General features: G+C 53.2%; 8 protein-coding genes and 2 non-coding genes across 10 annotated transcripts; 6 read left to right on the top strand and 4 right to left on the bottom strand.

The window, feature by feature from the left end:
* Window positions 1–833: 833 nt before the first annotated feature.
* Window positions 834–2421, bottom strand: DL89DRAFT_267679 (NAD(P)-binding protein). The gene is made up of 5 exons (XM_040887608.1): window positions 2179–2421; window positions 2061–2097; window positions 1824–1946; window positions 1108–1728; window positions 834–998 (listed from the first exon to the last, which is right to left on the bottom strand). The coding sequence occupies exons 1-5, from the start codon at window positions 2356–2358 to the stop codon at window positions 922–924; spliced, it is 1038 nt and encodes a 345-aa protein (XP_040743152.1). The 5' UTR covers window positions 2359–2421; the 3' UTR covers window positions 834–921.
* Window positions 2422–4550: 2129 nt separating this feature from the next.
* DL89DRAFT_223808 (winged helix DNA-binding domain-containing protein) lies at window positions 4551–4919 on the bottom strand (the record flags this gene model as incomplete). The annotated part of the gene is made up of 1 exon (XM_040884658.1): window positions 4551–4919. A coding segment is annotated over one exon (369 nt), but the record flags the coding sequence as incomplete, so codon positions are not given.
* Window positions 4920–7877: 2958 nt separating this feature from the next.
* Window positions 7878–8761, top strand: DL89DRAFT_322828 (glycoside hydrolase family 24 protein; the record flags this gene model as incomplete). Its single annotated transcript, XM_040891357.1, has 1 exon — window positions 7878–8761. The coding sequence occupies one exon, from the start codon at window positions 7878–7880 to the stop codon at window positions 8694–8696; it is 819 nt and encodes a 272-aa protein (XP_040743150.1). The 3' UTR covers window positions 8697–8761.
* Window positions 8762–8936: 175 nt separating this feature from the next.
* Window positions 8937–9010, top strand: DL89DRAFT_t85. Its single transcript has one exon. It is a non-coding gene; the product is annotated as a tRNA-Ile (tRNA).
* A 941-nt stretch (window positions 9011–9951) lies between these two features.
* On the bottom strand, window positions 9952–10045 carry DL89DRAFT_t76. Its single transcript has one exon. It is a non-coding gene; the product is annotated as a tRNA-Tyr (tRNA).
* A 488-nt stretch (window positions 10046–10533) lies between these two features.
* Window positions 10534–11359, top strand: DL89DRAFT_267677 (CHAP-domain-containing protein). Its single transcript, XM_040887607.1, has one exon. It carries the CDS (start codon window positions 10539–10541, stop codon window positions 11289–11291), a length of 753 nt encoding a protein of 250 aa, XP_040743149.1. The 5' UTR covers window positions 10534–10538; the 3' UTR covers window positions 11292–11359.
* A 602-nt stretch (window positions 11360–11961) lies between these two features.
* On the top strand, window positions 11962–12804 carry DL89DRAFT_267676 (CHAP-domain-containing protein). The gene has a single exon (XM_040887606.1). It carries the CDS (start codon window positions 12018–12020, stop codon window positions 12741–12743), a length of 726 nt encoding a protein of 241 aa, XP_040743148.1. The 5' UTR covers window positions 11962–12017; the 3' UTR covers window positions 12744–12804.
* Window positions 12805–13513: 709 nt separating this feature from the next.
* DL89DRAFT_161154 (CHAP-domain-containing protein) lies at window positions 13514–14394 on the top strand. Its single transcript, XM_040883665.1, has one exon. The coding sequence runs from the start codon at window positions 13600–13602 to the stop codon at window positions 14335–14337; it is 738 nt and encodes a 245-aa protein (XP_040743147.1). The 5' UTR covers window positions 13514–13599; the 3' UTR covers window positions 14338–14394.
* A 653-nt stretch (window positions 14395–15047) lies between these two features.
* DL89DRAFT_322824 (CHAP-domain-containing protein) lies at window positions 15048–15764 on the top strand (the record flags this gene model as incomplete). Its single annotated transcript, XM_040891356.1, has 1 exon — window positions 15048–15764. One exon carries the CDS (start codon window positions 15048–15050, stop codon window positions 15762–15764), a length of 717 nt encoding a protein of 238 aa, XP_040743146.1.
* A 75-nt stretch (window positions 15765–15839) lies between these two features.
* DL89DRAFT_267675 (Oligoxyloglucan reducing end-specific cellobiohydrolase) lies at window positions 15840–23257 on the bottom strand. Its single transcript, XM_040887605.1, has one exon. It carries the CDS (start codon window positions 23128–23130, stop codon window positions 15931–15933), a length of 7200 nt encoding a protein of 2399 aa, XP_040743145.1. The 5' UTR covers window positions 23131–23257; the 3' UTR covers window positions 15840–15930.
* Between the last annotated feature and the right edge of the window lie 349 nt (window positions 23258–23606).

Raw genomic sequence — 23606 nt, 5'->3', positions numbered from 1 at the left:
AGTTGCCAGCACACGGTTCAAGCAGGCAGCATACCACCCCAGATCATCCACCAGCAGCTGCCCGGCATTCTCTTTGCCCAGTGGCACCTGGTACATAACATCTGCACACTCTGCTGATTGGCATTGATGTCCGTACCCTATAGTGAGCCTCCCAGATATAGAGGAATGCTGCGGCACCTCCACCAGCGGCTCGAACCGTTTGATTAATGTAATCCCAGCAGTGTTTGGGGCATGGCACGCGGTGCTCATTGATGGCCGGGTCTCGCTACAGTCTTTTGTCACGAATGTCGTACTGCCAGTCCTCATGTAATAGTCGGAGATGAAGCACCCGTCAGTGGTCTTGTCCCAGAGTACGACCCCGCGGATCGGTGTACCGGGCGTCTGGCAAACGAGCGCAAGGTCGGTGTTTATTCGGTATGTCCGGAGGACCTTGTACGAAGTGCTGGGACCGGCGCGGCAGTTGACGTTGTCGCTGCGCACGAGGTACCCGGTTATGATACATGATATGCCGATAAGTGCTATCAGTATGGAATGTAACCGCATGTAAAACTACACTGTACCGATTTGCAAGAGATAGCTAATGGAGATTTCGGTGGTGATAAGTGGGGTTTGAGTTATAAAAGGAAAATTGCCACAATGCGAGAGCTGTCTTCGTTTACCTTGGTATAGGATTTGGACAAGTTCCTGGAGTACGCTGTGGAGAAGGGAGGGGCCAAGTGGATACTGCGCTTTGTCTCATTTGGCTTGGCTACTGCCAATACTCGATGTAGCTATTGCCGCCTGGCCTTGTAAGAGAACAGTTTCAACGTTTTTGACTTGCAGCATTTAGAACGGCACGTTGGAAAATGTATTCAAAAGAAAATGCATTAATAGCCCCCCGAGATTCCTCAGGGTGCTAAACGAGAAATTCAAAGCCGGTGCTTACAAAACAAGCTCCTGCTTGTTCTTGAGCCGCAGGCGCTTCTTCTTGGCCAGCTTGTAGAGGTTGTTTGCGATACCTAGTCGTTTTTGACCCGGAAAGTGGTTAGTAGTAGCTATTTATACATGCATGGGGTTTGGCAAAATGATCAGGGGTTTAGGCAACCCATAGAGGCTTGATGAACTTACTGTAAAGGATGGGTGGCACGATTCTGGCATCCCACATGGTAGTGCAGACAAACGCAAGATAGCTGTGGGGTGCATACGGAACGGTAGAGAAGCACTCGAGCGTGCCGCACATGAGTCCAATACGGTTCAGTACGGAACTGACATACCGCGTGGCACTAGGAATCGACACCGATGCCTTCTTGTATCCCGACATTTTTGACGCCACCCAGAAGCTGAGGATATGCTGGATTGTGATGCCTTCAGATTTAAGCTCGTACGCGAGGCTCTGTGAGAACGTCTTGACGAACCCCTTGGTACCAGCATATACAGACAAAAACGGCATGCCCTTGAGGCACGTCCACGAGCCAATGTTAAGAATGCAGCCGTTCTTGCGCTGGCGCATCTGAGGGACCACGAAGCGTGTCATTTTCATCATGGTCACGATATTGACGTCGACCATCTGCTTGCACATGGTGGGGGACTCATCGACAAAGGTTACAGCCGCCGGATGGCAGACACCGACGTTGTTGACAAGGATACCGATGTCCTTGGACTTCACCATCTGCTCAATATGGTCCCACTGCTCTTTGGTGGTGCAGCTAAAATCAACAGCGTACGAGTCAACTTTGACGTTTTTGGCCACTATTTGGGTAGTCACAGCGTGAGGTGAGTGTGCCAATGCTTCTTTAGCTTGTACATACATAAAGTCACCACAATGTCCTCGCCTGTGTACTTACAGAGCTGATTGCGGACGCCATCAAGCTTGGACTGTGTGCGCGACAGCAGAACGAGGTTGTAGCCCTTATCTCCGAGCTGCAGGGCCAGCTCCTTTCCAATTCCGTCAGTGCACCCGGTGACCACTACAGAAGTGCAACAAACAATACGTCAGAAGGGATTGGCAATTCACTCAGAACACACTCCGCAAATGCCCGCACGGTGGGTCTTATCAGGGAGCACTTGGTATCACAACTTGCCTGCCCAATATCCCTTGTCGGCGCCAAAGCTTTCAACCTACAAATGCCGCAAATGATTTGTGACATGCCGTGGAGTGCCTGGAAACCATTGTGATACTTGTCGAAGATAATTACTTACTGGAATTGAGTCTCGGAACCACAGGTCGCACACAATGTCAATGATGCGAATTGCAAAATAAAGCACTGCGGCGCAGCCGGCTAGCACGCAGAACACCTGGAACGTGTTGAACAATTTGAAATGCCAAAGGGCATCCTCGTCAGCGGCGCTGGGTATGTAACCCAAAAATGGTTGCTCCATTGTCAAATATTGCTAGTATTTTTGGTGACTGGGAAGACAATACAATAATTTGGGCAAAGTAGGGTGGAATGAAAGGTGGTTGAGCAAACGACGAAAGGACCAGGCATACCATTTCAAGGGCTTAGGCCGACGGATGCCCAAGGAGCTAGCTGGCCTTGGCAACTGGTTAATGTTGCTACTGGGCCATTATATGAGGCGTGCATGCTTTTTATTAGGCCTTTTACGTGCCAAAAGGCTTTACTGTTCTGGGGAAACGCGGTGACGCAGTCGCCGTGTAAGAAAAAAAGCACTGGATCGGGACGATTTGCGAATATCCCGTTATGAGCCAGTCGGTTCCGCAGTGTGGAAATCAGCAGCGACTACCAGAAGCGGAATGAACCACATGACAAGGCTGACACCAGGGGTGGTCTATGCATGATTGCGCGGGGACCAGGAAGGGCGTGCATTATTATTTTCAAAAGGTGAGAACTGAAAAAGTACAGAGGGATATCAAGAAGAATAAACATCAATAATGTAGGAGGGAGCTGTCGGAGCCCATTTTGGCAGACGGGGGAGGATTGAGGCAGTAGGTGGTGACACCCAACGCGGTTTACACGCTGAAGTCAGCATCCTCGCTGCTGCCGTTTTAGCTTTTTCTACGCAAAGACATCGGAGAAGTCAATGTCTGCTAGCGTTTGGTAGAGCGACGACACCGCCTTCATGATTTGCCGAGAATTAGGGTAAAACACAAACCCCGTCTTGGGGCGGTTGTCGCCAATGTATCTGCGGAAGTCGAGCTCAATATCAGCCAGGTAGCCGTCGCGCTCTGCCGGTGACAGAGCGTCAAACGCGCGCCCCGTGTGGATATCAGAAACGCCAACGGATGGCGTACTAGACAGCCGCTGCTGCTTCTGCTGTTGAGTGCTAGGGGTGATATTGCTGTATGCGACAGAGCAAACCATGGTGCAAGCGATCGAGGAGAGGAAATAATAAAGGTGCAGAGGTTGAAAAAGCGGCTGCGGCTGGAGAGACAGAGCTAAGGGAAGCAAGTGGATTCTTGCGGTCTGAGCAAGTGGGCCGGGCTTTATAATGCAGCAGCCCACGAAAACTTTTTTTAGAACGGCATAAAAAAAAGAAGCTGCCTAATTTTATTGGCTGGCCTCTTTATCCTGCGGCGTTGTGGCTCATTTCCTCGACCCCCATCTGCGACAGCAGTGGGCTTGTTCTGGCACCAGCTCTCCCCTGAAGGCGGAAGGCGCCAGAACTAAAATTAGAGACAAGAGCGGCCAATTTCTCTTTGTCGCGAACCCACCCAACGAACAGGCCCAGCCTCACTAAATATGATCGTGCGAGCGGACCAAGAGATACTCATGGTTCCAAAGCTGGGTCGAACCCATCGCCTTTTTTGCTCCACGCAGGGCTCCCATGCTGGTCCTCTGCAGATCGCCTTGTAGATGGCGAGCCAGTATCTGTACCCTCTTATCATCACTGGGAGGTAATCCCTCAATGAAAACTATAATTCAATTCAGTAGATGATTTATAGAGAGCTTTGTCGACTCAGACTCGCCGTCGCTGCCAGACTGGGCATCGGCAGTGGGCGAAGGAGACAGAGAGTACGGTGTTGCAGACTGGAGTGTCGACGACTGGAACACGCCGGTGCGCAGATTGCTGCCGAGATCGCGGGCCGTTGAGCGCGAGCATGACACCGCAACCTCGAGCGAGTACTGGGCTGGGCTCAACTCGTAGGCAGACCCACTATCTGGTACGGCTGTCTCCCACCGCCCAGTGATTGGCACCTGTGAGTTGCCGCGTGGAATCGGAATGGTGCTGGCCTCGTTGCGGAAATCCCTGCTAAGGTGCCGGTAGTATGTATGCGAAGTGCGGTGCACCGGAGTCAACGCATGGGGATGATGCGCTGTCGCGGAGACAATTGGCGGCAACTCTATTTTTGGCTGCTGGTGATTCAGCAATGGTACTGGCAGCGGAGCGCTGCTGAAAATAAATGTGCTGGGCGCTGGGATCGAGGACAGGGCTGCTGGTGCTGCTGGTGTTGGAATTGAGCCGTGGAAGCGCTGTGGTGTTGCAAATGCCGGGCTCTGGTAGCGAGATGCTATCGGGCTGTTTGTGCTGCTTCCAGTCTTCTGCCGCTTTCTTGGCGTCTCATGTCCAGTGGCAAGCGCCATGGCCTCTTCGAGCCGTTTCCGCGTGCTGGGGTCCATCAGCTCCACATCAACGGTCCAGTAACTACCCTTTCCCCGCAGCTTGGCGCTCAACTCTGGTGGCAGCTGATGTCGCGGGATGCGCTGGAAGCACTGGTTAAGACTGAGGTTATGACGGATTGTGTTCTGCCAGCCAATATCTGGGCCATCGCATATCTTTGGGTACATCTCGTTGATGCTGTCGTATATTTCGCGCAGAGTCAGCTTCTGGTCCTCTGAACTCAGAATCGCCTGCGCAATCAGTGCAGTGTACGAGTATGGCGGACGCCGCCGCTTCTTTGCCATTCCAGCTACAAGCGCTGTGCCAGGGCTGTGGATTGGGCCAGCAGTGTGGTCATGCACCGTGGTGTTGGAGGCACTCATTTCAGAACGAGGAATTGCGTGTCGTGTGGAGAGATGATGGATTAGTTTTGAAAAGAACTGGAGATGGTATTGGTCCTGTAATTTTATCTTCAGCCGGCACTCCTCGATGCGGCTGTTGTTTGTGTTGCTAGTTGCGCTGCTAGCCTGCATCCTTGCGATGTTTACACAGGGTCACTGCCGTATATTTGCTCGAGAATGTGAAATAAAATAGTTGCGAAACGGGTTTGCTGGGAACCGTTGCGTGGACTAAATTAGCGCTTCTCTAGACTGTTTACTGCCTCGTCTGGACCAAAAACGGTGATACTCTTAGGGCCCATGTTTTTTTGTTTTTCTCATTTGTTTAGACCAGCAGAAACTCAGCTACGCATGCATCGCTTTTGACAAGCAGTAGAGCTAAAGGCAAGAATTACTGAAGTACTTGCAAGGCCTCTACGGAAGCATCCGCTGGCATGCATGGCAGCACTACATTTTTGCTATATCGCCCACCTGCTGCCAATGACAACGTACCTGTTATTATATACCATGTGGTCAATTGCAATAGTGCATCCCCAGCGGAGCATAATCAACTCAATGCTCATGGCCGGGTATACTAGGATCAAGCCAGCTGCCTGGCTCAGATACAATGACGTTTTGTTTAGTACACTACCACCCCTAGGTTTAAAACAATATTGCCCACCTACACAAAACCGAGGACTGCCTGCGGCTCGAGCAACAGAGCAAGGTCAAGTCGAACCTCGAGCGCTTCATGTACCGCACCCCGCACGACTCCTTGGGGAGCTGGAATTCCAAGACCATGTATTCGACCGAAAAGCGCTTTTGGTTCAGGCACCTGCCGTGGTTTCCAGGCCACGTCACGCCTATCTGTATTACTGCCCACGACGAGATTGCAAAAAATTATACCCGCGATGGCCAGATCGTCACCGTGCCGTTCCTGAAAACCCGCACTGCCGCCCACATCTATTAGCACCACCAACCCCTCATTTTGTAACTCTGCCATCACCATCTGTACCTAATATTCCCACTCCTCTTTCCTTACTGATAAACCCCTAGCCACTTTTATTGTTGTACATGTAGAAACTACAGGGGCTTGGTGCCAAAGTACCCTACAGCTAGACCGCATGTGCCATACTCGAGCCCCTTGCTCTTGGTGCTGAATACTGCTGCATTTATCTCTGCACCAGATTCCGGACGATGTTGAAACGCCATAGCACTTGTGACCATGTTTTCTACCTGCGCCATGTCCTTGGGCTTTGTGTTCTTGAAAACCACCTCGATAAACATGTATAAAGTTTGCATTCCCATTCTGCCTATCCCCCTGCCCCGCTATTGCACTCCACATCCGCGAGCGTGCCACCAGGCTTGGGTACGCAAAATACTTCCTTCAGCACCTTGTCACGATTCGGCATGTCGTGGAAATCCAGCCCCCAGCAGTAAATACCAAACAGGCTGCCCAGGAACACCAGTAGATCGTCTGCATTCCCTCGCACGTAATCCAATCTTCCGTCTTTTGCCCACTTTGTATCGCGCAATTTGTTTTTTTTTGCATAGCCAAGCCTCCCTTGGTTTAGATCAAATAGCACCACAGACGACGCAGAGCCGCAGTTCGTCTCATACTAGCACTGTAGATAGTATATGTTCATGCGCCTGGATCCTGCTGTCATATCCAGGAGCCTGTCACCTGGATTTGGAGCAATGTGTTTGATAAGCACTTCTTTGCTTTCAAAAGTTGGGTTGAATGGCGTGCTGGTGTGGGTAATCATATCTTTCTGCGATAGTGGAACATGGCTTATTCACTCCAGCCGTTTTCTGATGAACCACCCCACTATCAGCGAGTATCTGTGCCGTGTTGATCATCTGGTAACATGTTTGCAAAGGAGATAGATGAATAACCACGATAGTCAAAGGCTCAAAGAGTTGATATCTCTAGAATGGTGCGTGTGTCTGGAAGAGAGGTATAGACGGAGCGATACCAGGTGTATACAGCATAGTCCGCCCAGCGTGAGCATGCATATTTTTCGTGTTGATTACAGCGTATATTTATAGAGACTGAGACATACCTCTGCTGGCTTAGTGTACGAACAATACCATTCAGCTGACAAATGGACGCATTGCATTGGTGCACAGCTGTAGCACTGACACGCCATGTCTGCACCCTATTATCTTTTCACTGACAAGGCATTCTGCGTAATCAATATTGAGCATTTCCTGCTCAATTGCTATACAGATTGTACGTAATGTACTCGCCTCTCATTGTTGATATGAATTGTGATGTATTCATGGCTGCTTTTCAAATGTTCCTACCAATTAACTCAATGCATTATCACTGCATTCACAAGTATACACTGGGAACGTATATCCAACTTTCATGCTTGGATTGTGTGTAGTCTGCACAAGACCTATTTGCATATCGAGACATAGCACCAACTCGCTGCTAGCTGAATAAGCGCAGAGAGCAGTTTTGTCAGGTGGCAGCATTAATCTGTATCTCGACAATTTATTTTTAGACCATTGGAACTGCAAGCTCATGCACGCTTACAAGAGATCGTCCTGGCGCTTGCACTATGTGGATTCAGCACGTCGGTTTATTTTTAGATACATTCTGGAAGTCAGGCTTCATGGATAAAGCCTTTGCTTCGTAAGCACACTATCGAAACCTTCTAGGTCAGTGCTTATTTCTGGCAGCAGCATGCCGTGCATGAGTGACCGCCTAATGGTAATTTCCATTCAGCAGCACAGCCCGAAGAGTAAACAAGCGATATGCAGACATGGGTGCTAATAATAGAATTATCGACTATGCATATTACGACAGCGAGTCCATACCTCATGCTTGTATTCAGGAGCCAGTTGTGTATATAAAGGAAGCACTGTTGCCTGTCACGACCAGTCCATTGCCAACAGGATAAACAACAATCTACTCTCCAGTCTTCACACCGCCTCCACAAAACACATACGAAAAAGATGAAGCTCGTCACACTCGCCGCTCTCCTGCTCGCCACTTCTTCGCAGCTTGCCTCCGGCTACGCCATCAAGGGCGACACTGTCAACTGCCGCTCAGGTCCGGGAACCTCAGACAAGGTTGTGCGCACGTACAAGAAGGGTGAGCAGGTCACACTCTCGTGCCAGACAACCGGCACGTCGGTCAGCGGCAACAACCTCTGGGACAAGACCCAGCACGGCTGCTATGTTGCGGATTACTACGTCCAGACTGGGAAGAACGGCTATGTTGCCAAGAAGTGCGGATCCACCGGCGGCGGTGGCTCTACTGGCGGCGGTTCCTCGAGCGGATACTGCAAGAGCGTCAACGCCGCCTCGCTCAACCTGATCAAGGAGTTCGAGGGCTTCGTCAAGAGCCCGGCTCCCGATCCCATCGGTCTGCCCACCGTCGGCTACGGCCACCTGTGCCAGACCAAGGGCTGCAAGGAGGTCAAGTACAAGTTCCCACTGACCCAGGCCACCGCCGAGGCTCTGCTCAAGGACGATATCCCCAAGTATACGTGCCTGGGCAAGTACCTGAACGGTAAGGTCAAGCTCAACCAGAACCAGTGGGGTGCGCTAGTGTCGTGGGTGTTCAATGTTGGCTGCGGCGGCGCCCAGTCATCGAACCTGGTCAAGCGTCTGAACGCTGGTGAGAACCCGACCACCGTCATTGCCGGCGAGCTGCCCAAGTGGAACAAGGCTGGTGGCCGTGTTCTGTCTGGCCTGACGCGCCGCCGCAATGCCGAGGTCAAGCTTGCCAAGGCTCCCACCAACGCCCAGGCATACCCCAAATGCGCCTAAACTAAAAACACCATGTAACTACCCGCTTCGCTCTATTTCTCACACCAATACAATCTAAAGCAAAGACTCGAAAGTCCCAGCTGCAGTGTTCGGCATGATCCGTGACAAAATGAGCTCCTCTTGCTGTCTAAAGAGCCAGAGCGGCTGAGACTGCTGTCAAGAAAATGTACCACAGAGTGGGAGTTTCATGTACACAAAAAAATTACTTGATCTCAACAAGAGGATCCACTAGTTGGTTCGGCTCGCTTAGCTCAGTCGGTTAGAGCGACGTGCTAATAACGCGTAGGTCACAGGTTCGACCCCTGTAGTGAGCATCTCTTTTGCTTTCTTTCCCCTCCTGGGCTGCTTTGCCATCTTTTTGCTGTTTCTTGCAATGCGTCGTGGTGCTGGCCACCACACCATGCTGTGAGCACCAAGCAACTCCAGTGCTGCCACGTTGTCGGCTGGGGCCATTGCCAAGTGTTCCGTGCTACCTCTGGGTACTCTCACCGTAGAAAGCGCTGTACCTCTTTTTCTGGCATCTGTATGAGTCTCGTATCCATATTTGCTGCTGTATATGTATCGTCTGCCTATTGTCTTTTATTCTTCCGCAACGACACCTGCAAATACGGCGTCACGGCCACTGGCAGCAACTGCGGGCGCCATCACCCGCTCTTCAAACCCAAGTATATAATTTGAGGGAAGTGGACACATCTATAAAGTCGATAGGAACTTGTATAGCTCGCACTTTATCTAGTGGGCTAGATGCACATGTCGTTTGCTAACAATTGAGTGCTGCTCGCGAGCATCATGAGAAAATAATAGCAAGGATAAAGAGTCTAGGGAGGGCAGCCCTTCGTTTTGTTGGGTCCAAGAGCGTTTGCTATGCACCAGGTGCGTTCACGGTCCCATCAGGCTGGTGTGGTACTCTGGTGCCAGCTGCTTTTATACGCATACTTGAAGTGCAGCGACAGTATCTACAAACAGTACTGGCGAAATAGCGTCTATGGAACCAGCCATCCGAGCATCTTATAGTTGACAGATGGCAAAATGGCCATGCAGGCACAGATAAAGAAGCAGGTTCTTGGTGGCCGGACACACAGAGCATGGTGTTGCTACACAAGATGAGCACCAGCTATATGCACAAAAAAAGAAAAAAAAAGCAACAAGAGCACACACAGGCGCTACCAGCAAACCTGCCTTCATTCCTAGGAGTGTCAACAATTTCAGAACCAAAAAACCAATTTCCAGCAAGAAAAATGATGTTCAAAAAGAATCCGACAAACCTGATTCGAACAGGTGGCCTAGAGATTTCAAGAATTTTTCAATTCCACTACAGTCTCCCGCTCTACCAACTGAGCTATTGTCGGCGAATCGAACAACAAAGCCGTTCAACTTCTGATTTTCCAAAAATTGAATTATACATAAGGCAAAGGCAGGCTACTGAGCTGATTTCTACCGGTTCATCTTCTATTGTCTCCGTTAGACAGCAAGCACAGACACTATTAAACTGACATAGTTTAATAGGTACATATTAGTTGGGTATTGCCAATATATTGGTGCATTCCTGTTTTGTCGCTGCTTATTCAAAAATAGTTCAATCAGGCTGCATCCGGTTTACTGCAGGTACTCATTCCTGTTGGCGCAGCCTATATATAGATCACGGATCCTTGCATCTGTTTAGCAACACACTGGAGTTATCTAAGCAATGTATGTATTGCAAACACGTATGGAGTATGCCAAAAATAGATTATGAAACTGAGTCTTTACTTCAACAAACGCTGGTATAAATAGGGCTGGTTGCCAGTGCACTACCGCCAGGATTCCATCACCAACAAAAACAGTACCTTCCGCATCAGTAAAATGAAGTTCTTTGCTATCGCTTCCCTCGGTCTCCTCTCCATCTCTGGTCTGAGCAGCGCCTATCCCATCTACAAGGCAGATGTCGTTAACTGCCGCTCATCTCCCAGTGCCTCGGGCACAGTCGTCACAACGTACAAGATTAACACGGACATCAACATCAGCTGCCAGATCTCAGGCCAAAATATCAAGGGCAACTCGCTTTGGGACAAGACCCAAGATGGCTGCTATGTTTCCGACTACTACATCAAGACCGGGTCTTCTGGATATGTTTCTGGAAGATGCAATGATGGATCCACTGGCGGCGGCTCCACTGGCGGCGGTTCTACTGGTGGCGGCTCCACTGGTGGGGGTGGCGCACCTGGCGATATGAAGGATGACTATCCGCTCAAGAGCAGCAGCTGCACAGGATATGACGGGTATCTCTACGCCAAGTGCCAGTGCACGTCGTTTGTCGCCTGGCGCATCAACTCGCGCCTGGGTATCAGTTTCCACAACAAGTACAAGGGCAAGGCGTGGGGAAATGCCAACCAGTGGGATGATGCAGCCCGTGCTTCGGGTGTCACTGTGGACAACACCCCGACGCCTGGCTCTATTGCGCAGACCAACAGTGGTGGTGGTGGCTATGGCCATGTCGCCTGGGTCGCTAAGGTTGATGGCGACAATGTTGTGATTGAGGAGTACAACTACCGTGTCCGTAAGGGCTATGGCACCCGTACTGTTCCCAAGAGCGCATTCCAGTACATCCATCTCTAAGATCGAGAGCTGCCCTGGATTTCTATTTCTGTAAGATATTTTACAATCAAAACCCATTTACTCCTAGATCTTGGCAGCAGCAATGTCTAAGCTATTCCCTGGGCCGATGGGCATGCAGTTGGCACTGAACACACATGCTATTTATAAATGCTTGGATGTTGATTTTTCTTGAAGATCGCAAGGCCGCATGCGGACTGTCTTTCTGAACAGCCGCACATAATAACCCCTGTATTCCATTGTCCAAATGAAAATGAAGGTCCAGCATTGATGTGCACAGAAACAATGTCGCCCATGTCCGCTTACCAAGCAGCCGCATATCTTTTGTCCGCACACCCCCTTTTCTCACGAAGTGGCATTCCAAAAATAAACAGCACTCACATTTCCATATATCAAAAACGCCGATCGTATGCACTCGTACATAAGCTGAAGTCCACAAAAGTTCAAGAAAATACCGTTGTCTAAAAATAAATTTCTATCAAGGTGCCAATAATAGAATTCTTCTATTGCACAAAGACATCTCAGACCGGTAGCGGCTGGTTAGAGCAGGTTTCTATCTCGAAACACATGCATGCACATGGTACAGTCAACTCGTCAATATGTGTGCCTGAAGTTGGAGTCAAACATATAAAGGGAGCGGGCAAAGGACTGCCAACAGCCAGATACTCATCATCACAAAGCAGTTCTCTTGAAAACCATTTCCCTCTCCACCAAAAACTCCTTTCAGCCATGAAGTTCACAGCAGCTGCAACACTTCTCATCGCCACCATCTCTCCGCTGGTGAGTGCCTACCCCATCTACAAGGCTGATGTCGTCAACTGCCGCTCCAGCCCCGGTACGTCTGGTGAAGTTGTCAAGACGTACGCAAAGGATACTGAGGTCGAGATTAGCTGCCAGATCTCCGGCGACACCGTCAAGGGCAACGCCCTCTGGGACAAGACTCAGGATGGTTGCTATGTTTCCGACTACTACATCAAGACCGGATCTTCTGGATACGTCTCAGGAAGATGCAGCGGTGGTTCCACAGGTGGCGGCTCTACTGGTGGCGGCTCCACTGGTGGTGGCAGCACTGACATGAAGGATGATTATCCTTACAAGAACAACTGCGGTCCTGTCGACAAGTGGAGCTATTACCAGTGCCAGTGCACATCGTTTGTCGCCTGGCGCATCAACTCGCGCCTGGGCATCAACTTCCACAACCGCTACAAGGGCAAGGCGTGGGGTAACGCGAATGAGTGGGATGATGCGGCCCGTAGTTCTGGTGTTACTGTTAGCAGTACGCCAAAGGTCGGTGCTGTTGCGCAGACCAATGCTGGGCGGTTTGGCCATGTTGCTTGGGTTGCAAAGGTTGATGGTGACAACGTTGTGGTCGAGGAGTACAACAAGGGCGGAACCGAGCACTACGGCACTCGCACCGTTCCCAAGAGCTCGTTCAACTACATCTACCTCAACTAAAATGATTCTATATTTCATTTTCTGTAAGATACATGTCTGTCAATATATATACGGCAATAGTCTATTCCTATCAGCACAAAATTGTGCAATAGGAGGATCTGTACAGCGTGTTAGCCAGGTCAAATCAGTTGGCTTATCACAGTTTAGATATTAAAATCAGAAACCAAATCATCAATGAACATCTGCAATATTGAAAACGGGGCGTGCTCACTGAGTGTGTCCAATACTGGGCAAAGAACACATATCACTGGCCACTAATCAACTTTTAACAGCGGCCATTTGGCGGTGTAGTTCTATCCTTGTGGACTGTTGCTCCGTGCGGAGGCAATCTTGCTGAACCAGCATGAGCGACAAACAGTATATTCTTCTGCTTCCAAAAATAACGTAGAGCCTATATAGAAAGCACAACAGAAATGCCGCCTATGACCGCTACCCAAGATGCTGCATATTCCTTGCTCAATGTCTGCATCCACAGAAGGTGCCGATCTAAAAATAGCTTACATGCTATATAGATGCTGAAGATAATCCCATGCAGCCGTACATAAGCAGCGGCCTAGCTTAGCTAAACTAACGAAACCGGTTTCTAAAAATAAAGACACTACAGGACAAAAATAGAATGTGCAGTTTCCTGGAACTGTTCTTTCGCGGTGTTGGATGCACGACGTCGATGTGCTTTTTGCAAGCACAGATGTAAGTGACAGATAGTCCAATGTGTTTGTCTGGTTGATGTGTGACGGGGGATTACTGATCATGTATAAAAGGAGTAGAAAAAGCCTGCTGTGCCAACTAAAACTCAACAGCAACAAACCAAAAGCACTTTTCTCAATAACCTTTTTCTCAACAAAACACATCAGCCATGAAGTTCACTGCGCTTGCGACCCTCTTCCTCGCTACTATCTCTCCGCTAGCGAGCGCCTATCCTGTCCAGAAGGCTGATACCGTCAACTGCCGCTCCAGCCCCAGCACCTCGGGCAAGGTGGTCAAGACCTACAAGAAGGATGCTGACGTAAAGATCACCTGCCAGGTCTCGGGACAGAACATCCAGGGCAACTCGCTGTGGGACAAGACCCAGGATGGCTGCTATGTTGCTGACTACTACATCAAGACTGGCAAGAACGGCTATGTTGCCGAGCAGTGCAGCGGCGGTGGTTCATCTGGTGGTGGCGGCAGCAGCGGCGGTGGCAGCTCTGGGTCGGCTGGACCTATGACCAACGACTACCCGTACAAGAGCAACTGCGGTCCTGTCGATAAGTGGAACTACTTCAAGTGCCAGTGCACATCGTTTGCTGCCTGGCGCATCAACTCGCGCCTGGGAATCAACTTCCACAACCGCTACAAGGGCAAGGCATGGGGAAATGCCAACCAGTGGGACGATGCAGCGCGTGCCTCGGGTGTCAAGGTCGACGGTACTCCGACTCCTGGTTCCATTGCGCAGACCAACCAGGGCGGCGGCGGCTTTGGGCATGTTGCTTGGGTCGCTAAGGTGTCGGGCAACAATGTTGTGATTGAGGAGTACAACTACCGTGTCCGCAGGGGCTACGGGACGCGTACTGTTCCCAAGAGTGCCTTCAACTATATCCACCTCAAGAACTAAAATTTCCTTATATTTCTCTTTCTGTAAGATATTTTACAATCACAGCCCATTTCACACTAGTTCTTGTCAGCATCAAGTCCTGCACTATTTTCTGGAAGGACATGCAGCTGCCGTTAAAACACCAGTGCCTTTACCAAATGTTCAGAAGCAGAATTTTGTTTTATTTTGAATTCCGCCAGGTCGCATGCGGACTGTCTTGCAGAACTGCTGTGCATGAGAAACCACGAATCCCATTTTCTCCAATAGAAAAGTGATGATGCAGCATTGATATGCACAACAAGTGTGCCGCTCATGTCCGCTTACCAAGCAGCCACATATCTCTAGTCCGCACACCTCCCCCTTTTTCTTCATGATATGGCAGTCTAAAAATAAACAGCACCCGCGTTTCCATATATCAAAACCGCAGATTGTATGCACTTGTACATTAGTTGAAGTCTAGAAAAGTTCAAAGAAAGACTACTTTCTAAAAATACAATTCCACCAAGACAACAACAAATTATTTCTATTTCACAGTGAGATCCTGGGACCACTTAGCGACTGGTTATAGCAGATTTCTGTCTCAAAGCAACATGCGTGATGCGGTGGACTTGTCAACATACGTGTGAACAAACATGTATAAAAGGAGCAGGAAAAGGGCTGCCCATCAGCCAAATGCTCAGCAACAAGAAACATCCCACTTCCTCTCGTCACCAAAAAAAATTCCTTCAGCCATGAAGTTCACGGCAATCGCAACACTCTTCCTCGCCACCATCTCTCCGCTGGCGGGCGCCTACCCCATCTATAAGGCTGATACTGTCAACTGCCGCTCCAGCCCCAGCACCTCGGGCAATGTGGTCAAGACTTACAAGAAGGGCGATGACATCAAGCTCACCTGCCAGATCTCCGGCGAGACCATCAAGGGCAACTCGCTGTGGGGCAAGACCTCGGACGGCTGCTACGTCGCTGACTACTACATCAAGACTGGGTCCTCCGGGTACGTTGCTGGACGGTGCAGCGAGGGTGGCTCATCTGGTGGTGGCTCCACTGGCGGCGGCAGTACCGGCATGAAGGATGATTATCCTTACAAGGGCAACTGCGGTCCTGTTGACAAGTGGAACTACTTCAAGTGCCAGTGCACGTCGTTTGTCGCCTGGCGCATCAACTCACGTCTGGGCATCAACTTCCACAACCGCTACAAGAGCAAGGCGTGGGGTAATGCGAAGGAGTGGGATGAGGCGGCGCGCGCATCAGGCGTCAGGGTCGACAGTACCCCGAAAGTGGGTGCGGTTGCGCAGACCAATGCCGGGCCATTCGGCCATGTTGCTTGGGTGGCCAAGGTCTCAGGCAACAATGTTGTGGTTGAGGAGTACAACAAGGGTGGAACTGAGCGCTACGGCACCCGCACTGTCCCCAAAAACTCATTCAACTATATTCACCTCAAGAACTAAAGCCCCCTCCCGAAGCTGTTTCTCTTACATATTCATACCTCTACCCTAGCAAAAATACACACATCCAACATAAATGTTCAAAGTAGTTTAATGAGAACAAAAAAGAGGAAAAGTGTAGATGTATTCCAGGGAACAGACGTATGGTAAATATTCATGACACTCAGGATTATTGCTCCTCCTCCTCATCAGAGAATTCGGTATTAGCAAACAGCACCTGGCGGTCAACCGGCTGGGCATCGCCCTCGCCGGTCCCAAAGGTGCCATCCCCTTCCTCCTCCAAGAAATGGTTGAATCCGGCCTCGAACTCATCGTATTCGTCATGGGCGTCATCGTATGTGCCAAAGATGCGCGATGCCGCCTCGCTGTCATTCAGCGGGTGATACGAGTACCTGCTGCCGCCGTCGCCGCGCCGCAGCTGGCGCCGCGACCGTCCGTCCATGGTCAGGGAGGCTCCCCAGCGCGGCGGATGCTCATAGGACCACCGCTGCACAGACGCAGGCAAATAGGGAGCCGCGCGATCGACGCCCCACAGAATGCCGTCCTTGACCGCACCTCCCAGAGCATGCACGGTCGCCACGGCGCCCAAAAACACGGGCTCGATCTGCTTCAGCACGCCTGAATTGGCACTGGTATGGTGGCTCCAGTCTCGGATGGCTGGGCCAATGGCGATGTCTTCGAGGCGGAGGTAGGGGTAGCGGTCGCGCCAGGACTTGTAGCCAAAATAAGCCAGCGCCAGGAAAACTACTGGCAGGAATAATGACCAGAAGATAGCGATGGCACGCGCCTTGCCTGGGCACCAGACCTCCTCGGGGCGGTCCAGGACCAGACCCTTTTCACATACAGACTGCGGGATCTTGCGGTAGGGGGCCTCAATCTCAAAATACTCCTTGTGGCCCTCAGTGCAGTTTGTGCGCGGCGCCTGCATGCCCTTGACGAGCACGCATTTGCCCCACGGGTTGTCGTCCTGGTTGGTGCGCACAAAGTTGAAATTGCACTCATAGTCGCGTTCCGTGCAGGCACAGATCTCGGAGATGTAGCGGACACTGCGGAACTCGTCGCCCACGTAGCAGGTGCGGTCGGCGATCCGCCGGTAGTACTGCACCTTGCGGCCCAGGATGCACGAGTCATCCGAGTCGATGGGCACCGGAGCGAACAGCTCAAAGTCGTCGTTGTTGGTCTTGTGCTGGTGGCCGGACGGGTCGTACTTGCACATGCGCGGCTGGGCGCCAACAAAGTCCAGGCTGACCAAAATGCCTCGTTTGCTGTTATCCTTTTTGCCGTACAGCAGGAACTTGCGGCTGGTGGAGTCGGGGGTGGTGGTCAGCATCTCGACGCGCATGGATTTGGCCTCCTGCGGCAGCGCCAACTTCAGCCAGGATTTTCCGCGGTCCAGCGAATACTCGACTTCAGCAACCGGGTGGATGCGGTCGGCCACGACAATAATGGCACCATGGTCACCGAATTCATGCCACTTGGCACCCTTGCGGGCAAGCTGCCAGTGGGCACCGCCGTCATGCGACAGGAACGTGTCGGACTCGCCAAGCCGGGCCAGCGCTGGGCCCACGTTGCCGACGCCCATGACCAGGCCGACAGCGCCCGATGCCGAGTAGATGTTCTCGGGATCAGATACCTCGGTGTATCCGTGCAGATGCAGAGCGCAGTCGCCGCGACGGGGGGCAGTCATGTGGCAGGGCGTGCGGCCGTCGACGAAAAGGAAGTGCCAGCGCGCGCCGCTGTCCATGGTGATAACGGACTGCAGTTTCTTGGGCTTTTGGTGTTTCTCGACGTCGTCGACGTTGGACACAATGTTGGCGATTGCTACGCCTTCTAGCGCACGGATGCGCTCAAAGTCGACCAGGCCCGACTCGTCGCGGTTGACATGCTCCAGCGTTTGGCGGTAGTATGTGCCGTTGGAGTTGGACGCGTAAATGGTGCCGTATTCGGCGCCCGGCTTCGCGTTCTTGGTCACGTGCATCATCAAGCCGCCCCCAGGCATCTTCTGGTTGCGACCCTTGTCGTCGCGGTACTCGAAGCCATCGGGGGGCTCCAGCACTGTGTATGCCGGATCCATCTTCTGCTTGTTGCCGGGGAACTTGGCCACGGCTGACGTCTTGCCGTTGAGCGAAATGTGCATGGCCAGCGAGTTGGCGTCAGAGGACTCCTCGGAGATCAAAAGGAACTCGCCCATGATCGTGAAGTCGGTGGCATTCTTGACCAGAACCTGCTCGTTCTTCTTGAACCAGTTGTCGCTGACGACCAGGTTGCCAGCTCCCTCGCGCGATTTGTGGTGCCGTGCACATACGATCGAGTCGCGGCCCGCCGCAGTCAGCCGGTCGGTGCGTAGGAACGAGCAACCGCCGGAGCCCACTGGAGCCACCAAAGCGTCCCAGTGTGCGCCATGGTCCTTGCTGACAAAAGCCTCGACCTGGCAGTCCAGGCTATCCTCGTTCTGGCACTTTTCGTTGGGCTGGCCCAAAAAGATGATCCAGTCAGGCCGCTCCGGGTGGAACCGCAGGACGGGCGGATAAAAGTGCGCAGGCGAAGTCGGGACATGCAGCTTGCGGGTGGTGCGTGCTTCATCTGACGTGTATAGGGCCACGGTGCCGGATTCAGGCAAAAAGTAGGCGTAGTCGTCAAAGTACGGGTGGCGGATGATGGTGCGGATCTTGTCCACGTCCTTGGCGCCTTCGGCCGGGAGGTCAGACCACTTGGCCCCTTCGTCCAGGCTCACCATGACTCTGTGCGTGTCAGTCAGCGCCAGCATATGGTGGGACTTGCGGAAGTACTGGAGGTCGACCAGCTGCGAGTCAAGCTCATGGGCAACTGCCACCAGACCGCCAGACCGCCCACACACGCGTTGCACGGGCTTCTCGAGATCATCGCCGCCCGAGCACTGCGACAAGGCGACCTTTTTGTAGCCAGACCGGCCTGTATACGTTGATCCCTCGCGGCAGTCCTTTGGCTGGTGCGGGTCGGCGCCATCCAGCACACACTCGCCGTTGTCGTTGAGCCAGAACCCCTCGTCGCACTCAAAGTCGCGCATTGTGCATTTGCACGTGGACTTGCTGGTCTCAGGCAAGGAGAACTGGTCGCCGACCCAGCAGTCGGTGCTGGGCTTGCGGCGCCAGTACGACGTGGCCTGACCGAATACACAGACATCCTCGCTGCGCCCATGGACATCAATGATGTGCGGCGTCCATAGCTCAAAGTCGCTCTTTTCGTGGTCGCGCCGGTCGATTTTGCACTGCCGGGTCAGGACCTTTGAGAAGTCGACGCTGATGGCGCATGTCTCGCCGATCTTGACGCGCCCCTCCTTGGTGACCTCGCGGGCAATAATCGAGATCATCTGCCCGCCGCTGGTCAGGCCGTTGCTGATGGCATCAACCACTACGCGCGAGTTGCTGGAGAACTTGTATGACTTCCAGGAGATACCGGCATCGTACGAGAACCACAGGGTGTCGGTCGGCCCGTCGTCGTCGATCAGGACCAGCAGGCCGCCGTGGTCACCAAACTCATACTGCGCCTCGCCATCGTGGACTTGGCTCCAGCTGATGCCTGCGTCGCGCGACAGATACGTGTGTGCCGCACTATACCGCCCCAAATGGTTGCCAACAGAACCTACGCCCAGCATGTAGCCAGGCGCTGTGACCGTTCCGTACAGGGGCCCGGCGCTAAGCAGCGAGGCTCGCCCGTACAGATTCAGCGTGCAGTCGAGGCAGTCGATATCCTTGCCGTGGTTGTCCTTGAGCGGGGCTTCTAGGACCCGCCACGTGCGGCCGTCGTCGCGGCTGGCCACTGTCTGCACCTGCTTGTACACCCCGGGCTTGCCCAGGGCTTCGGTGTTGAGCACTCGGTTGGCCATCAGCAGACCCTCAGTGCCCTCGACGCGGTCAAAGTCGACAAAGCCCAGGTGGTTGCGGTTGGTGTGCTCGATGACAAGGTGGAAGTGCGTGCCGTTGCTGTTGCTGGCAAACAATGTGCCCCACCCCAGCGACCGGTCGGGGTCGCCGGTGCTCGGCGCGCCCTCCACGTCGACAATGATTGTGCCGCCGTGCGTCGGCAACAGCGTGAAGCCTTCGGGCGTCAGATTCACCCCCGGCGGGAACCGCGCCTCATGCACTGACTTGCCGTCCTCCGAGACATACAGTTTGAGCTGTGTCGTCGTGTGGCCTTGTTCGTCGGGCATGTGCTCCAGCACCGCAATGACCAGGAAGCGGCTGTAAATGTAAAAGTCCAGCACATCGCTCTCTTTGGGGTTGGCGAAGCTGATCGGGTGGTACTTGCTGCTCTCAAAGGGATTGCTGAATACCCGCACCTCCAGGTAGTTGTCGGGGTGGTTCTTATTGCCCTTGCGGTCCTGCTCGTTGTGAGAGCCACTGGTGTGCCGGTAGTTCGCACACACGACGGCTGAGGTTGGCAGATTGCTGAACTGCTTGGACCGTGCAAACAGGCACTTGGTCGCATGTGTCGTTATGCGGCTCCACTTTTGCCCGTTATCCTTGGACACCCAGATCTCGGTGTGGCAGCCGGGGCATGCGGTGCCGCCGACAAACAGCAGCCAGTCTGCGTTCTCTGGGTTAAAGTCGATAATCGGTCGCACATGCAAAGCATTGGCAGCTGACGGCAGATGCTCGATGACAGTCCAGGAGCCTCCGCGATCGGGTGAGTATACCAAGTGGTCGGTGTCGGTATAGACAAACGCGCGCTTCTCGTCGTACGTGTGACGCACCAGATACACGGGCTTTCCGACCTTGGGGCCTATTTTGGTGGCAGTGGCCAGATCGATCTTGGACCACTTGGCGCCTGAGTCCTCAGACCGGTACAGCTCATGGCTGGACGACAGAATCAGATACACTGTGGAGTTTGGGAACGGCGTCATGCGGATCTCGCCGTTGAAGACCGACGTGTGGTGGCTGACGGGGCCGTAGTGGCTGGTATCGCCCTTGCTCTCACCATCGTGGCGGTTGTCGCCGTGTGGAGACTGCACGCGGGGGCACAGCTTGTCGACTGGCTTATCCAGCTCCTTGCCCTTGCCTCTGGTGCATGTGTTGCCGGGGATCTGTCGGTATCCTGACGATGCCATGAAGTGGGCGCCTTCCTTCAGGCACTCGCCTCGCGGGACCACCAGATCGCCAACCAGCTCGCACTTGCCCTTATCGTTCAGCGCGTAGTTGTAGTCGCACTCAAAGTCGTGCTCAGAGCACGCGCAGTCCTCCTGGATTGGCAGAATGACCTGATTCAGGCCCATGTAGCACTGCGCGTTGGCGATGCGGCGGAAGTGGTCGGATTTATGGCCCATCACGCAGTCATTGTCCTCATGTGCGCGCAGCACAAACTGCTCAATATCCTTGTTGGCCTTCGGGTCCCTGGGATCGATATTGCACTGGCGCTTCCACGACTTCTTGAAGTCGGCGGCCAAGATCACCTGCTCGTTCTTGTGCGAGCCGTCACGCACGATTCCAGACACAAGCACTACGGGCGAGAGGCCATCATCGTCAACAGTAAGCGCACGGACCCGGATCTTGTGGTCAAACGATGCGTTTTCCCACGAGTCGCCGCCATCAAGCGAGTAGCTGAGCACATCGGTGGGCTCCTCGCTGTTGGCAAGCACCAGGACGGCACCGGAATCGGCTATCTGCGTGTGGTGGGCATCCCGGTGAATCATCGACCACGAGACGCCGCCGTCGCGGCTCATGAACGTATCGCACTCGTTCCACTTTAGCAGTTTCGGGCCGACATTGCCTACAGCCATAATGACACCTGACGACGACTTGGTGCCGAAAATCTTGCCCGGCGACATGGTCGATGTGACCGAATGCACGTGCAATGCACATTCGCCGGTCTTCCACCCGTCGTCTGTGCAGCCGTATTTCTTGCCATCGAGGTCCTTTTCAGGCGCACGCAGGAACCGCCACCGGGCACCGTCGTTGAATGAGATGCGGCTGCGCAGCTGGATCTGGTCGCGGTGGAACAGGCCGCCTTTGCCAACTTCGTCCCAGTTGGACACCTGGTTGGCAATCACCACGCCTTCAACGCCCTGAACACGCTCGACATCGACAAATCCCTCCTTGTCGCGGTGCGTGTGCTCCAGCGACTGCGTGTAGTACGTGCCGTTGGAGTTGGAACGGAACAGCGAGCCAACTGCCCTGGTCGTCGACATGACCACATCGACAAACATTGCGTGCTCCGTCGACTCCAGGATTGTGTACGCATCAGCCTCGGCGCCTGGGGGCAGCGGCAGGTGCGACTCTGCCCATGTGTGGCCATCCACAGACACAAACAGATCCATTTCGTCCGAGTTTGCGTGGCTAATAGCCGCGACTATATAGTCCTTCATGACGCTGACGCCAATAACACCGCCGCCTGCTGCGTCCCCGCTGTGGCCGTCGGTGCCGGTCCCGAAGTGCACAATCTTTTTGGTCTCGAAAAAGTTCTCCGACGAGACCAGCCGCACAACATACTGGCTGCGCTGCTCCATGGCCGAAATGGCATCTCCAAGCACACTGCGTTTGCTTGTGCGTGCATGCGCATTCTCTGGCACACCGGTATCCTGGGTGTTACTGCTATGGCGGGTTCTGGGACGAACAATGTCACGAATATGCAGTTTCCCAGCCGACATTTGCGAGCCGCTGAATGTGTCCATGGGCAGAGAGCGCTTCGACATGCCCTTTTGCGCCTCCTTCGCGTCGACAACCTCGAGGCAGAAGATTGCCTCCTCAGCCATAGTCTCAAACGCCTTGGTCTGGTGCGCCCAGATGCACTTTGCCACCGGCTTCTTCTCGCCCATCAGGCTGGTGATCCCGGTGCCGCTCTTATCCCCGGCCTTATGCTCCTTGGCCGCTCCCTTAAACGCATCCTTCGTGTAGAACGCCTCGTCCTGGCACACCATCTTCGGGAACGGCCACCACCCCGCCGTGTCCTCGTGGCAGCGCTCACCTGTAAACAGAATCCAGCTTGTGCGCTGCGCATGGAACCCCAATGCGCGCTCGCCAGAGGATGTCGGCGGCAATGGCGTGCTGAAAGCCTCCCAGGACTTGCCTGCGTCGCGCGTCACCCAGTGCTCGGTGCCTGAAGATAAGACAAAGGCGATTTTGTCCTCAAACGGGTGGCCATAGAGCCGGGCGGCCGAGCGCGCTGGGATCTCTGTGACGTGCTCCCATTTCTTGCCGTGGTCGTGGCTGCGGTATAGCTTGCCGTTGGTGCGGTCCAGCCCGAGCAGCATTTGCGGGTCCTTGAAGTAGAACAGCTTGGAGAGGTGCGACGGGAAATATGTGTGGTGCATGTGCGGGGCCTCGCCTGGGCTCTTGGCGGAGGCCAGTGGGGCGGCTAGCGAAAGCAGCGCTACCAGAGATATTACACGTAGCATGGCGGATAGCGACGCTGCTGGTGCCCGTCTAAATTCAGAGAATGCGAGCAATCTCATGGCTCCAGTTTAAAGCAAAAGAGAGAGAGGGAAATGGGTGGTAAGCTTACAAAAATGAAAACAAGTGATAATAGTAGTATGGATTGGTAGAGGGGTTTAGAAGACGAAGGAGTGAAAGATAATTGAAGCATATGCGGTGCGGTCGGTATGGGCGATGATCTTTGCCAAGGATGACGTTGAAGGCACAGCACGTGATTTGAATCAGGACCGTTGGCAGTAAGGCACAGGCCACCGGTCACCCTGGAATCCCGGCTCCTTACTCCCGCCGAGGAGAGTAGCTGGCACTTTCTAGGTGCGGTGGTCGATTCTTGGGCTAATCAATGCCGTCATCCTGAGCTCCCTGTGTGCAGTCATTGCGGCTATCTGTCGGGACTCCAAATCGTCGGCTGTGCAACAATATCAGCTCCCTTTCGCTTAGC

Source organism: Linderina pennispora (genome assembly GCF_002104995.1).
Source record: "Linderina pennispora strain ATCC 12442 chromosome Unknown DL89scaffold_7, whole genome shotgun sequence".
NCBI classification, from domain to species: Eukaryota; Fungi; Kickxellomycota; class Kickxellomycetes; order Kickxellales; family Kickxellaceae; genus Linderina; species Linderina pennispora.
This window is presented reverse-complemented; position numbering and strand designations above follow the sequence as displayed.

Excerpts from the sequence above, each read along its gene's own strand:
- DL89DRAFT_267677 (XM_040887607.1), top strand. The coding sequence starts at position 10,539 with ATGAAGTTCTTTGCTATCGCTTCCCTCGGTCTCCTCTCCATCTCTGGT.
- DL89DRAFT_267675 (XM_040887605.1), bottom strand. The coding sequence starts at position 23,130 with ATGCTACGTGTAATATCTCTGGTAGCGCTGCTTTCGCTAGCCGCCCCA.
- DL89DRAFT_267679 (XM_040887608.1), bottom strand. The coding sequence starts at position 2,358 with ATGGAGCAACCATTTTTGGGTTACATACCCAGCGCCGCTGACGAGGAT. Across the intron at positions 1,947-2,060 it reads CGACAAGGGATATTGGGCAG|TGGTCACCGGGTGCACTGAC; the intron begins GCAAGTTGTGAT and ends GCACTTCTGTAG. Across the intron at positions 1,729-1,823 it reads TGGCGTCCGCAATCAGCTCT|TGGCCAAAAACGTCAAAGTT; the intron begins GTAAGTACACAG and ends CTACCCAAATAG.
- DL89DRAFT_161154 (XM_040883665.1), top strand. The coding sequence starts at position 13,600 with ATGAAGTTCACTGCGCTTGCGACCCTCTTCCTCGCTACTATCTCTCCG.
- DL89DRAFT_267676 (XM_040887606.1), top strand. The coding sequence starts at position 12,018 with ATGAAGTTCACAGCAGCTGCAACACTTCTCATCGCCACCATCTCTCCG.